This window comes from Phocoena phocoena, chromosome 5 (assembly GCF_963924675.1).
Source record: "Phocoena phocoena chromosome 5, mPhoPho1.1, whole genome shotgun sequence".
NCBI classification, from domain to species: domain Eukaryota; kingdom Metazoa; phylum Chordata; class Mammalia; order Artiodactyla; family Phocoenidae; genus Phocoena; species Phocoena phocoena.
This window is the reverse complement of record NC_089223.1, coordinates 17,795,664-17,810,274: the sequence shown is the minus strand read 5'-3', so window position 1 is coordinate 17,810,274 and position 14,611 is coordinate 17,795,664. Positions and strand designations below refer to the sequence as shown.

The 14,611-nt window shown below is 42.5% G+C and overlaps 1 protein-coding gene across 1 annotated transcript; it reads left to right on the top strand.

Moving 5' to 3' along the window:
* The first annotated feature begins 10,927 nt into the window (after positions 1 to 10,927).
* Positions 10,928 to 13,188, top strand: H2AZ1 (H2A.Z variant histone 1). The gene is made up of 5 exons (XM_065877396.1): positions 10,928 to 11,115; positions 11,559 to 11,636; positions 11,925 to 12,038; positions 12,385 to 12,514; positions 12,752 to 13,188. Exons 1-5 carry the CDS (start codon positions 11,113 to 11,115, stop codon positions 12,811 to 12,813), a joined length of 387 nt encoding a protein of 128 aa, XP_065733468.1. The 5' UTR covers positions 10,928 to 11,112; the 3' UTR covers positions 12,814 to 13,188.
* The last annotated feature ends 1,423 nt before the right edge of the window (positions 13,189 to 14,611 follow it).

Here is a 14,611-nt window from a genome sequence, read left to right as displayed (position 1 = left end):
ATGTGTTGGAATTAAACTTAGAGGCATTATTTCGATGTTCAAATTACCCCATTTTAGCCACTGGGAGAATCTTCAAACTTTTTTCTGCGTCGTTTTTGCAAGACTCCACAACCTTTGATAGTGTCACTTTCTGGGACAATATAATATCACAAGCTCATCACGAACATTTTCTGCCCCATCCCTGGAGTCAGCCATTTCTCAATAGATTCCATTTAGTAGGAAATGATATTTAGAGACCAGGATCTTGCCACTAGGAGTATTTACTGATAGTAGCTTGTCATTGCTTCTAAGGCTTTCCCTTGGACAGAGCTAAGAAACACGTTTTTTTAAGAGGAGGGGAAAAGTCATATGTTCTCACTGATATTTCTGTTCAAATATAAAATTAAAGGGTCTTAGCATTTTTGATTTTATATTCATATCTCTTTTTCTTATGCTAACTTACTGATACTTAAGAAAATTAACATAATAATTTGCTTTATCCTATTATATACATGTAATAATTTTAAAAATAACAATACTGATATTATTACCAACATTGACTATTGAATGAAGTGTAAGACTTCTTGGTATTTTTTGTGTGTGTGTCTTTATAGTATATTCCACTGAAGATTGAGAGTAATACTATTTCTAAGTTTTCTCGGAACAATTTCTTTCCTCTGTTAGAATAAATCCGGTTGAATTTATTCAATTTGCTTTAAATATTTACAGATTGCTTACTAAACTTTTGTTTTTTTAATTATATAAAAACACTTACGGGCTTCCCTGGTGGTGCAGTGGTTGAGAGTCCGCCTGCCGATGCAGGGGACACAGGTTCGTGCCCCGGTGCGGGTAGATCCCACATGCCGCAGAGCGGCTGGGCCGGTGAGCCATGGCCGCTGAGCCTGCGCGTCCGCAGCCTGTGCTCCGCAACGGGAGAGGCCACAGCAGTGAGAGGCCCAAGTACCGAGAAAAAAAAAAAAAAAAACCACTTACAGCACACCGAAGTGAAAACTATAAAACGAGAAGTTTTACTTCCATCCCTGTCCTCTCTACCCTTCCTCTGACTATAATTTTTATTAATTTTTGGTTTATCAATCTATTATTTCTTTCTGCAAATATGAGCAAATATACAACTTATACAAAACATAACATGTTAGAGAACCTATTCTGTACTTTATTTCTTTCACTTCAGAATACTATATCCTGAAGATCACCATCTATCAATATGCACATATCACTCCCTTTTACAGCTCCATCTTAGTTCATTATGTTGATGTGCCATAGTTTATTAATAAGTTCTCTATTAATGATTATCTGGGTTATTTCCAATCTTTTGCTATTACAAATACTGCCACGATAAGTAACCTGTGCATAAGTTCCTTTGTATTTTTGCAAAGCACAATGTTTTTAAAAGTAGGGAACAATGAAAACAAGGATTCTTTATTAGGGAACGTTTGCCAAAACTTCTCCTTCTATTGTATAGTAGTAGCAAATGAATCCAGCATCCTAATAATAATAGATTACACACATATAGGTCTCTCAAAAACACCTCCACCTTCACTGTTTTGTGTCTGTAAACTAGGTGATTAGTTAGGGAAGGCGAACTGCTTTAATAAACAACAAAACTGGTGATTTAACACAGTAAAAGTATTGGTCTAGTGTTCCTGGTTGGTGGGTGGCTTTTGTGTGATTGATCTTGAGGCTCTAACCTCCTATCTAACTTTGGAGTCTCCTGCTTTGTGTACAACTCTCAAACAGAGAAAAAGAGGGCGGAGAAGACACACTTACTTTTTAAAAGACTTGATATGAAAATGACACATGCCACTTCCACACACATTGACAAGGACCCACCCCTCCCTGCAAGGGAGCAGGAGTTCTCGTGGAATGTTCAGGAAGAAAAAATGGTTTTGGTGAATAGTGAGTCAATATCGGTCTTTCAGGGCTCTGGTTATTGGCTTCATATTCTTCAATATATTTGTTCCAATGTTTATATACGAATCTGTAGCCCAGATAAATAAAGATCATGTCAGTGAAAAGGCACTGTGTCCCACTTGCAAAATAGCCTTTGGTTCTGTGTGAGGCAAATGGAACGAAGGAGCCTATGACAGGTGCAATCTTATAAATGTCTGTATTTTTACATGAGCTATCATTCAAGACAAAGTTTCAGCACCTAGAAGTGCCTTGAGGAGATTTGACCACCCCCAAAGTATGCAGTCTGAATAAAAATGTGATGCTTTGTAAATGCAGTTTCAAGTCTCATCTCCCAGTCCTTGAGGCAATCAGATTGCCACAGGCAACCAAGAGTAGAGCCTCAATATTCCAGATCCTATTCACTGAGAATTTGTCATTGGAAATGGAATTGAACTATAGTTTAAATCATCCATAAAGAAAGTTTGTAAACCAACTTAATAGAGAACAGAAAGTATAGAAATTTTCTAATATATATTTTAAAAGTTCTTGAGCTTTGATACATTTACAAATAAATAATGCTGTTACAAATTCTTTTTTAAAGCAAATCTACTAGTATTTGTTCTTGGCAAAACTATTTCCTTGTCACTTGGAGTGTTATATGTCCACATGTAAAAGTATTATAAATTTTCTACGTTTATTTTTATACATATCATATGTGTATTTATTTTCAAGCGCTCTATAATTCATAATATTCATTAATTTGAAAAAGTCCTTTCTGTAAAATTAGCAAAGTTTTACTACATTACAAAATCAGTGATGTGAAACAGGTTCTACATTATAATAATATACAGTAACACTTTTTCCTCTCCTTACAGATTTTTGTAAAATTCCTGAATTGTCAGCTTAGTTGTGAGAAAAAAAATGACTTGTTTCATTTTTGAGAATTAAGACGAGTACACTGTTTTAATTTTAAAACAGGAAATAAAAATCTAAACAAAGAGCCAGCATGTAAATTTCCATATACTGTGGTGAAATATGATAAATTACCTGGCCAGCTCTTGCCTAGAGTTGTTAGACTAATCTGTTAATGGAGAAAGAGTTCATCTCAGCCTGTTTCCTGCTGAGATTCTGAGCAGTAGAGAAGGCTTATTGAAGAAATTAATGACTATTTCACGAAACATCAGGACACTAGAAGGCAATGAAAACAGTATTCATCTACAAACACTGATGTCTTAAAAGTTGTTCAGTTAGAGACTGTATCTATTTCGTATAAGACAGAGAAGATCACAGGTATGTATGGTCATGGGCACTAATCAAATCCTCTTCCGAGAAGGTTTTTAACTCGGAAGTACGAAGCTTTAGAAAGTGCATAGGGAACTTACATCAGGTCCTTTTATCCCTGAATGTTCCCCTAAGTCTACTTCTTTATCTTTTAAAATGAAGATAAGCCATGATCATGTCTACCTCAGACATTTTTAGGTGGGAATTTGACCTCTAGGTCAAATTCCATAGAAAACTCATAAAGCGCCTTGTAAATGTACAGAATCATTAGGAAGTATTTTGAGCAATTGATCTTGCTTAATATCATGTCTCAAGTATCCTAAACCTAGTGACTCGTTAGTCATGTTCTGAAAGCCTTATCTACTCCTATGAGCAAAAGCATTGCTCTTTCTTTCTCTGCCTGGGTCCAGACGGTATGAAATCTCGATGAGAATAATTCTATAGCAAACTGGGAAAAACTCCTTAAAGCAGTTACAATAGTTAACAAGGTGATTTTCAGATAGATTGTTAGCTGGATTAGTTAGCTTTCACCAGGTTACTCTGTGCTAAAACATAATTCCAAACAACCACTCCCACTCCTACATACACACACAAACATACATACCACACACACAAAATGAAGTTGGGAAAGTGTAAGGGTGTGGAAAAACCTTTAGATTCTTCTCTGAGCTATGTCCATCTAATTGAGATGACTAGGGAGTCACATTTATCTCAGAATGGCCATCATCAAAAAATCTAGAAACAATAAATGCTGGAGAGGGTGTGGAGAAAAGGGAACCCTCTTGCACTGCTGGTTGGTGGGAATGTGAATTGGTTCAGCCACTATGGAGAACAGTATGGAGGTTCCTTAAAAAACTACAAATAGAAATACCATATGACCCAGCAATCCCACGACTGGGCATATACCCTGAGAAAACCATAATTCAAAAAGGGTCATGTACCAAAATGTTCACTGCAGCTCTATTTACAATAGCCCGGAGATGGAAACAACCTAAGTGTCCATCATCGGATGAATGGATAAAGAAGATGTGGCACATATATACAATGGAATATTACTCAGCCATAAAAAGAAACAAAATTGAGCTATTTGTAGTGAGGTGGATAGACCTAGAGTCTGTCATACAGAGTGAAGTAAGTCAGAAAGAGAAAGACAAATACCGTATGCTAACACATATATATGGAATTTAAGGGAAAAAAATGTCATGAAGAACCTAGGGGTAAGACAGGAATAAAGACACAGACCTACTAGAGAATGGACTTGAGGATATGGGGAGGGGGAAGGGTAAGCTGTGACAAAGCGAGAGAGAGGCATGGATATATATACACTACCAAACGTAAGGTAGATAGCTAGTGGGAAGCAGCCGCATAGCACAGGGAGGTCAGCTCGGTGCTTTGTGACTGCCTGGAGGGGTGGGATAGGGTGGGTCGGAGGGAGGGAGATGCAAGAGGGAGGAGATATGGGAACATATGTATATGTATAACTGATTCACTTTGTTATAAAGCAGAAACTAACACACCATTGTAAAGCAATTATACTCCAATAAAGATGTAAAAAAAACAATAGGTGTGATGACCACAACGTTTTTTATGGTTTTGGCCCTGGAGCCAAAGTCTGCAGAGGGGTGTGAAGTATACATTGCATGGTTTTAGACTCTTGCCTTTTTTTGTGTGATGCTCCCTTTCCTCCTCAGGATGAAGGTGGTATTTGGATTCCCACTAGTACTAAGATAGGAATGTGGAATTTCAAATTTACAGAATTTAGCCAGTGGGCTTTTCTCATTGCCTTATAACATTGGGCATAAATGATTTACTTAATAACCAAGAGTTTTGATAAAACGAGATTTAGTCTCAGAATTTGCGGCAACCTCATCATCTTTGGTAAACAGAAGAGAGTAGTAAAGATCAAACAGATTATTCTTTACCCAGAGCAACAATACACACGTGATGAACACCATCTTGCCAGATGTTGTAACTACAGGAGATTTCTAGTTTAGTATGGAATCACTATGTCTACTGAGACACTACGCTTTACTTCTCTGGATCTTTTTCTTTGGCTGCTCTTCAGCTTTCAATTGTATTCACTCTTTTCTTTGCTATTGTCATCTGTGATGTCAAATTAATTAAAGAACCAGGTTATTAGATTGAGGTGGCTTTAATGCTATGTCAGCCTAAAATCTAAGCCTGTAAATGCCTCAGGGTTATGAAATCAAAACCTAAAGACAACCAATTGCTTTAAGCTATAGCAAATCAAATTATTTCCTTTCTTTTCTTCCAGACCTTCTCTCCAGGAGTCTCCCCGCCCCCACCCCCCACCTCCTGTTGGCGGAATGCTCCTAACCACTTCCAACTCGGCGCTGCCTGATTCCGACTGATTTTTGCTCAAATAAACTCTTAAAACTTTTAAATGTGCCTCAGTTTATCTTTCAACAGTTCTGACATCATCGCCTAATGTTTTTGTTGGGAATCCTTCTTGGGATATATCTTTGAAACTTCTTCTTTCAGAAGCTCCTGCCCTTATTGCCAACATACTTACTAGAAAATTCCACTTGAATTCCCCAAATGTCAACTTAAATATTTCAGAACTTTCCTGACTTTCCTCTTTTTTCTCTCCTCTGCCCATCTATGTCTACCCTTTTGGCATCCCCATTTCTATAGATGCCACTTCATATCTTAGACCACCAATCTAAAAACCTGAGTATCTTCTTTCACGCCCTCTCTCATTTATCCATGTCCACTTCCTATACCTTCCTAAATGTCACACCTAGCTACTAAATCTTATTGAGTCTTCCTTCAAAATGTTTTACATCCTTGTCTTGGTTTCAGTGTTATACTGGTTTTAGGGTTTATACCTAAATGACATACATCAGCTTTACCAGCCTTTGAACAAAAATTTTCCCTTTTGTCATTTGCCTTGTACCCCATGCTAGATTAGTATCCTAAAATCAAGGAACCCCTTCTCAGAAATATTGATTGGTTTCTTAGTGCCTCAGGGTAAACGGTGCTATCTTTCCTTAAGATTTAGGGTGTTGACTTACTGTAATGGTTAAGATCAGGTTCAGCAAGTGCTAGACAATCCAAAATAAAAGTGGCTCAAACAAAATAGATGTAAAAGTTCAAAGAGATCCAGGGCAGGTTTGAAACTCCAAAGACTCTTGCCCATTCTATCTGATTTCCTTTACATGTGGCCTACATTCCCAAGTTTATTTCATGGTCCAAAATGGCTTTCCAACTTTGTCTTTATTCCAGTCAGTGAGAAGAAGAAATGGAAAAGAAAAGGACTTGTCTCTTTTAAGGAAATTTCCTAGATCTTTTTTGTGCCTACCATTGCCGCTTACACCGTTTGGTCAAAACTTATTTCCACGGCCAAATGTACTTATATTCTCATGACCAAGTGTCCCACTAAAAATTTGAAGTTCCAGTACTGAGGAAGATGGGAAAATAGACACAGGGTTATAACCAGGAATCACTGCCACACTTACCTTCTAATTGCTACTTCCTTACGTTAACCTGTCATTCTAGTCGATCTCTCCCCTTGTCCATTTAAACAGAAATTCTTCAAGACACTTCAGCCCATGTTTTTTTCTGTCCTTCAAGCTAGAGGAACTGTCGATTTGGCAGCCAATCAGGTACTTATTTTGTAACAGCCTTAGAAATGTGGCCTTAATGATTAGAGCATTGTTTAAATTTTCTTCCTTGTCTAATCCTCTCAGCTAGATGGAGGGAAGAACCTGAGCCTTATACATCCCATCTCCCAACTGCTATTGCTTGGCCTGTTGCCTGGTACAATTTAATGGTTGTGTTCTAGTTTATCTAACAGGCTGAGAGCACCAAACTGGAATATATCACATCTATTCCTTTATTAGGGAGGGATTATATATCATATGTTATGATGTACGGTATTGTATTCCATTTCAGTTGTATATATAAAGACAATACAATAATAAAAATGTGTTAACTGTCAATAACAATCTCCTTGAAATTATGTTAAAAACGTATGATAGGGACATTATTATGCAAGTGAATGTACAATTTAGCTGGAGGGATAAGTTATTAAATACCAATATAGGTGAAATATTATTTAGGAAAACAATATCAACACATAGACTCCCTCTCTCTACCCAGCAAATCCTAAAGATCAATAATAGACAATGAAAGGATAATATGAGAAGAAAAGACCCTCAATTTTTTAATTTTAAAATTAACAGCAAATTTCCAAAAATTTTGAGGACTGTTAACATACAGAAAAAATAACTTAGTGCTGTATTAAAAGAGATATTGGGTCCCATGATCTTTGAATTGTTTTTCCTGAAATGGCAATGGATCAGGTAGAGTAGATTCAGCTGATCCTCTTTACTTATGCCCTGTATTTGTGAATTAAGTGTGTGAAATCTGTGGTCATGGGAGGTGTATAACTGGGAAATTTGGAATTTAAATCCATGGTCTTTGTTTCATCAACACTGATTTAAACACATAGGCTTCTCTTAACATAATCACACTTACGTGAAGAATTCAGGGAGAACTATGGCCTTTGTGCCACAAATATTAGTACATCATATTAGAATATATGGAGTATATTCCTCACACTTCATGAAATCCTTTCACAATTCTATGAGGTTGGCTTATCTAGTGCTGTGAATCCCTCTATAAAAAATGAAGAAACTGTGGCTTAGAGTTCAACCTACTCAGGGCCATATAGTTAGTAAGTGGCTGGCTGCCCAGAATCATTCCCAGTTCTTTTACTCTAGCTCAATATTTTGTATTATACTGCAGCGGGACTCAGTTATTGACAACTGAGTGAGCCCTTGATGGCACTTTCTTTCCCGGATGCCCTAGGTGGATGCCAAGATTCTAATGTGGATTATCTAACCAAAAGAATTCTGCCATTATCTATCTAGGCCAGTGGTCCCCAACCTTTTTGGCACCAGGGACCGGGTTCTGGGAAGACAGTTTTTCCACAGACCGGGGGCAGGGGTGGTGGTTTGGGGATGATTCAAGCACATTACATTTATTGTGTACTTTATTTCTATTATTATTACATTCAAATATATAGTGAAATAATTATACAACTCACCATAATGCTGACAGGAGACGGAGCTCAGGCAGTAATGCGAGTGATGGGAGCGGATATAAGTACTGAGGAAGATTTGCTCACTCCCCCGCCGCTTACCTCCTGCTGTGCGGCCCGGGTTCCTAACAGGCCAGAGACCACTACCAGTGGTAGGCTGATATCCTTTGAAATAACTGGGAAGTCTGTTTGCATTTGCTTAAAAACAGGTGTTCAAAGTAAGATATACTCGAGAAATTTGAGATTCCCCAGTGTGAGACCATCTCTCAAAAAGTCAAGAATAGAAGTTAACATTCATACTAGTGTTTGAGAGGGGATAATAATTGGTCATAGAAAGTGTGGCTGAGTTAGGAAAAGACTATTAAGGAGAAAGTCAATAACAGTGGAGCCATCTACCTCATATTAGTTTAGTTTCCTACGATAAGAGAGCACTTACTAAGTAGCTGACTGGGTAGGGCATTGAACAAAAAGAAGTATATAGCTCTGGCTATATATATATACACGTGTATTACATGTATTAGTATAAACCCAAGTTGAGGAGAAACCAAGAATATTAACACATTTTTACCATGCTGTTTCCAGGGCAGCAAAGCGAGTAGGAAACCTTCACAAAACTGCTGTGAAAAGTGTTGAAACTGATATTCTCCGATTCTCCAAAGGATGAGGAAAACTATTGAAAGCATTAAACCAATTTTGGATTTTAGTCTGGATGTTGGATGACTTGGTTGCATATACTTCGGGTAGGTTTCAGGCTTGCTGCTTTCATGTCAAAGGACAACAATGCACTAGACAGGGAAAAAGACTTAGGAATCAAAGATACTTTATTTCATCCCTCCCCAACATTCAGTGTAGAAGATACCATAGTTATCATTAAGGGCTTGCTACGTGATAAACACTTTAGCACGTACATCACATACCTTCTCCTTTAATCTTTCAACAACCATGTGAAAATAGGTGTTCCCATACCCTTTTCATAGAAGAGGAACTTGAAGCTCCAAAAAGTAACTAAGGTGACACATTGAGAAGGAAGCAGAGCAGAATTCTTGTCTACCTGCTCCTGACTCATTCTCTTAACCACTATTCAGTGAGGCAACAGTGAATTCCTTTAGCTGGGCCTCATAGCAAAGAGTACATATATAGTCTCCAAACTGGAAAAGGTATTAATGTAGGTTTGTAAGTTATGTATCAGGAAGCCTCAGTGGAGCTCAGGTTAACTATTACATCAGGTTTCATAGCTTTTAATGTCATTATATCAATTAAGTGGGAGAACTGATTAACTCTTGCTATTGATTACATCCTAAGAAATCTCAGTTGCAAGGGGAAGAAAATAAGAAGCCTTCGTGTCAAATTGTTGGGAATCTCGGAACTTAACTCCTAGAAATAGAGAGGTCCTCTAATTTGATAAAATCTTTCAAATTGAAACCCGAACTACAGTATTTAAAAGTATGTATTTTAAAATTTCTTGACGTCAGAAATACTGAAATATGTTTAAAATGTAATACACTATTAAATACTATAAATGTTAAAGATTTGGATCACTACTTTCTTCAAGCAGCTGGACATGTATACAGGTGTTATTAATCTATTAGTTGGAAGACTAGGTAGCTGGCATTAGGATCGTACTGTGTGTGTACAGTACTATTTTTTAAGCCCACCATTTGCAATTGATTACACGGACCATCTGTAACTGTCTGTGAATCATGTTGGGAGTTACCCCACTGACATTTACCGAACATTTGTCATGTAGCAAACTGTTTAGCATACAAGTTGACACGTAATAGCTTTAAGGTTTCAGTAAATCAACTTTAGACACCAGGCTATAGGTACAACCCATTGACATGTAATTTCCAGAAAAACATGGCTTATGATTTAAGAAAAGATAACCGCCTCACCCCAAGCCCTCTATGGGTAGACCAAAACGTCTTTTGTGACCAACGAGGTGACTTTGCTTCACTGATTTTCCTGCGAAACTACCCCGTTGGGGTGGGGTAGGGGAGGTAGGGGAGTCACAAGTCGTGAGGAAAGAAGAGTAGGGACATTCAGCTGAAAATGAAGTGGCAACAGTGGGTCGTGACCAGTCGGTGGCTCGGGACTCGCCTAGGGGGAAGGAACGCGGCATCACTATCAAGGCTGTGGTTCGCGATGAACTCGGGGCTCCTCTCAATGGACGCGTTCGCGCTACCTGTCAGACCGGAGGAGCCGCAGGGATGCAGAGGGGACCGGGGAGGCGGGAACCCCGGGCCCCGGAAGAAGGATGACGACTGGTGGGTCTCCGCCTGCGAGGTGCTCTTGCGGGGGGGGCAGGGCGGGAAGGAGGGCGCGCTAGACCCCCGGAGACTTCACGTGGTCTCTGGAACCAGGCTAGGAGAAGGCTGAGTGGGTGACGTGGGGGGGGGGGAGGGGGGCGGTGCTCGGTACTGCATGCCCCGCCCCTAAGCCTCTCAGCCCCTCCTCCCAAGCACGTGACCACAGCCGGCGGGTCCCCTTGCTCCCGCAGCGTAGCTCGCTCTGTTTCTTCCCTCCCGCCGCCGTGCCCTTTTTCTCCCCAGTTCCCATCCCTCTGCCCTCCCCCACCACCTTCCCCACGCCCCAATAGCGGCTCGAGCTGCGAAGCGCCCGCCCCTCCGCCCTCTTCTTCGCTTGCTCATTGGCTGGAGCTTCAAGGACGCGTCCCGAGGGCGGGTAGCAGCCATTGGTGGGATGAGCAATCCGAGTTCCCGGATGAGGGAACATTCTGCAGTATAAAGGGAGCGGGGAAGGCGGGAGACAGCGCAGTTTGAATCGCGGTGCGACGAAGGAGTAGGTGGCAGGTTCTCGCTGGGTGTTTGACTAGTCCTCACTCTGCCTTGCTTGTTTGAGCTTCAGCAGAATTTGAAATGGTAAACTTGGTGGAGGCGCTCGAAGGCTCCGCGGGTTTTTGCCGGCGGGAGAAAAACCCGTTACAAACGGAGATGGGTTTGAAGCGGCAACGGCTGGGAACGCGCGGAGACAGGATTTGGAAGAGCGGGGGGAGGTGTTTTGTCGGCGGCGAGCGGAGCAGCCTCCGATCTCGCGGCGGGCGGCGACGGTTGGGTGGCGCGCGCAGCGCCGCTGGGGGCCGGCGGGCGGCGAGCGGGTGGACGGCGGCGCGCGGCCGCGGCGGGCGCGCAGCGCGGGTCGGGCGGGCGGGGTCGCCCTTGCGGCGCGCGGCGGGCCGAAGACCCCGGCTGGGCACGGGGCCGCGCTCGCGCCCGGGCCGCGCCGCGGTGGGGGAGGGGCGCGCCGCCCTGGTAATCCTATATTCTGCGTTCCTTCTTCGCTCGCGGGCGTGTGCGCGCCGCAGGCTGGCGGTAAGGCTGGGAAGGACTCCGGAAAGGCCAAGACAAAGGCGGTTTCCCGCTCGCAGAGAGCCGGTTTGCAGGTCAGTCAGTGGTGGTTCGTGCAGTCTGGGAATCGTGGCGTTTTTCTTTCCTTTTCCTCTCTTGTTTATCATCACTCTAGATGAGCGTTTCGTCTTTGCGTGGGTGATGGTGTCGCGACTTGGTTTACCGATACAATAAATATCAGGGAGGGGGGCGATCACGTGTGTGGGTGCTGGGGCGCGTTGCTGCACCAGCGTCCGTTCCCCTTGCTTTGGCGCGCGTATAATTTTACCGTCTTTGGCCCGTCTACCTTTGTGCATTTATGTTTGTGTATGCTAAAAATAAAGTTCCCGGTGGGCCGTATTCATCGACACCTGAAATCTAGGACGACCAGCCATGGACGTGTGGGCGCGACTGCCGCTGTGTACAGCGCAGCCATCCTGGAGTACCTCACCGCAGAGGTAAATGGGTGTACGCCTATAATCTGGGAAAGATTGGGGGGGGTGGGGGGAGGCGGCGGGAGGGAAGGAGGAAAGTGATGCAAGAAAACTCCCAGGCTCTAAACGCGGCGAGAAGCTTCTGACAACGCTAGAGGGGGCTGGTGTTCACGATGGGATCCTGCTGGGCTTGAGTTTGCAGCTTCAGGAAATAAAATTGCGTGCCCCCTTTATAGCTTTTGCGTATCTTGCCATTCAGGTAGTGGGGGAGATGACACTTGGTAGATACACGTTCATGAGGCTTTGATTCTTGTCAGGATCTTGAAGATAAGGAAAGCGGGAAGGAGATTGATTACATTCTGTCTTCTAGGTACTTGAATTGGCAGGAAATGCATCAAAAGACTTGAAGGTAAAACGTATTACCCCTCGTCACTTGCAACTTGCTATTCGTGGAGATGAGGAATTGGACTCTCTCATCAAGGCTACAATTGCTGGTGGTGGTATGTAAATACTAAAATTTTAATTGCTTTAGAGAAAAGAATGCTTTAATTCCTACTAGTAATTTTCAGTCTAGAAGAGGACACAGTATAGTTTCAGTGATCTGTAGTATGGTTGCATCATGAAGTTTGATATCTGTATGTATTTCTGAAGTTTTACTCACATTTAAAGACGTCTTCCAAGTTGAACATTAAACTGTCTTGGTTTTAAAGTACTATGTTATTTTATCCTTCTTCCAGGTGTCATTCCACACATCCACAAATCTCTGATTGGGAAGAAAGGACAACAGAAGACTGTCTAAAGGATGCCTGGATTCCTTATTATCTCAGGACTCTAAATACTCTTAACAGCTGTCCAGTGTTGGTGATTCCAGTGGACTGTATCTCTGTGAAAAACACAATTTTGCCTTTTTGTAATTCTATTTGAGCAAGTTGGAAGTTTAATTAGCTTTCCAACCAACCAAATTTCTGCATTCGAGTCTTAACCATATTTAAGTGTTACTGTGGCTTCAAAGAAGCTATTGATTCTGAAGTAGTGGGTTTTGATTGAGTTGACTGTTTTTAAAAAACTGTTTGGATTTTAATTGTGATGCAGAAGTTATAGTAACAAACATTTGGTTTTGTACAGACATTATTTCCACTCCGGTGGATAAGCTCAATAAAGGTCATATCCCAAACTAGTTGTGTATAAAATCTGCTTGATTATAATAGGAACAGCTTTGTTTTGAATAGGTATCTTATCCAGCAATAACCTAAGCACGTTTCTTTCCTTGAAATTAAACTCTTAATTCTGTACATCAGAGTCACAAGGCACAAGTATAATTTTTTTTTACTACTATGTAATGAACTGTTAAAACTTCAGCAGGAACCGGAACATGGGACAGGTTGCTGTTTTCTAGGTTAAGTTTGACCATCTCCGTTTGTTAGCTGTGTTTGCTGTTAGTGACAGCAGCACTACGCCAGAGCACTGTGGTGGAGTTGGTTCGGAGAGGTGGGGAGCAGGTAGGAACTTCCAGTTTAGACTGAGAATAGTGTTTCCTGTGTGCTGCAGGCTGTTTTGAAGGCTGCTTGAATTAAATTGTTCAATACACGGTAACACCTTTGGGGGACGTGCTATTCCTGTTTTACAGAGAGGAATCAGGATTTTTATGGAAGTCCTGAGTTCATATTTGCTGGCATGGCTAACAATATCTCTACTGAGCATTGTGTGAAAATGGTTATTTTGTAGTACGGATCATTTCGACACTTGGTTCCTGGCAAGTTCTTAATTTTTGAAATTTGGAAGAGGACGTTACCAAGCAAAAAGTGGGCTCTTTCCCTTCACTGAGGAGACCAACATGACATGGTACATCATTTCACAAGGGGTGATGTTAAAATGTAAGAAGGGAGAAAACCCAACAAGTGTACTTATGTGATGGTAATACGCTCTCAAAGAGCTGATTTACGTCCTGTTTCGGTCATGAAGCCTTATTAGGGTTGTGGTTTTCACCAGAATAAGTGCAAACTACAAATTATGTAAGCGTTTGCTTTGTACCACTTGGATGTACTAAGTTTAATGGCATCTGGGTCAGAAAAATGGTGTATCGCTGAAATACGGCAATGAAACAGGAGTGAGGGTCAAACTAAGCTCTCCTGGGCTTCCTGAACACCTGTGCCGGAAGCGCGGTCCTCACCTGACGGAATCCTCCCGAGGCTGGGGGCCCAGAGGCGGGGCCTTCGATCCCTGGGAATCTTCCTGAAAACGGACGTCCCCACCCCGACCTGTCGCCTGGCCGCTATAGGAAGGCGGGCTGCCGCCCGAGCGGGCCGCCCCGGGAGGTCAGAGGGCACGTCACTGCCGCTGCAGGCGGCCGGGTCCCCGCCTCGGCGGAACCCCCCGGCGGGCAGCCGGCCCGGTATCGCCCGCACCCCCGGCCCCCAGGTCGGTCGGCCCCGAGCCGGGCCGCGCCAGGCAGGGACCGCCGAGTCGGCTCGGGCGGTCGGGCCCGGGAGGTCAGTCCGGGGGCCGGGAGGGATGCGGCTCGAGCCGTAGCGGCCCGCGGGGGGCGGGGAGGCCGCCGAGAGGAGGCGGAGCCGCGAGCCCGCCAGCGCGCCGGGGCC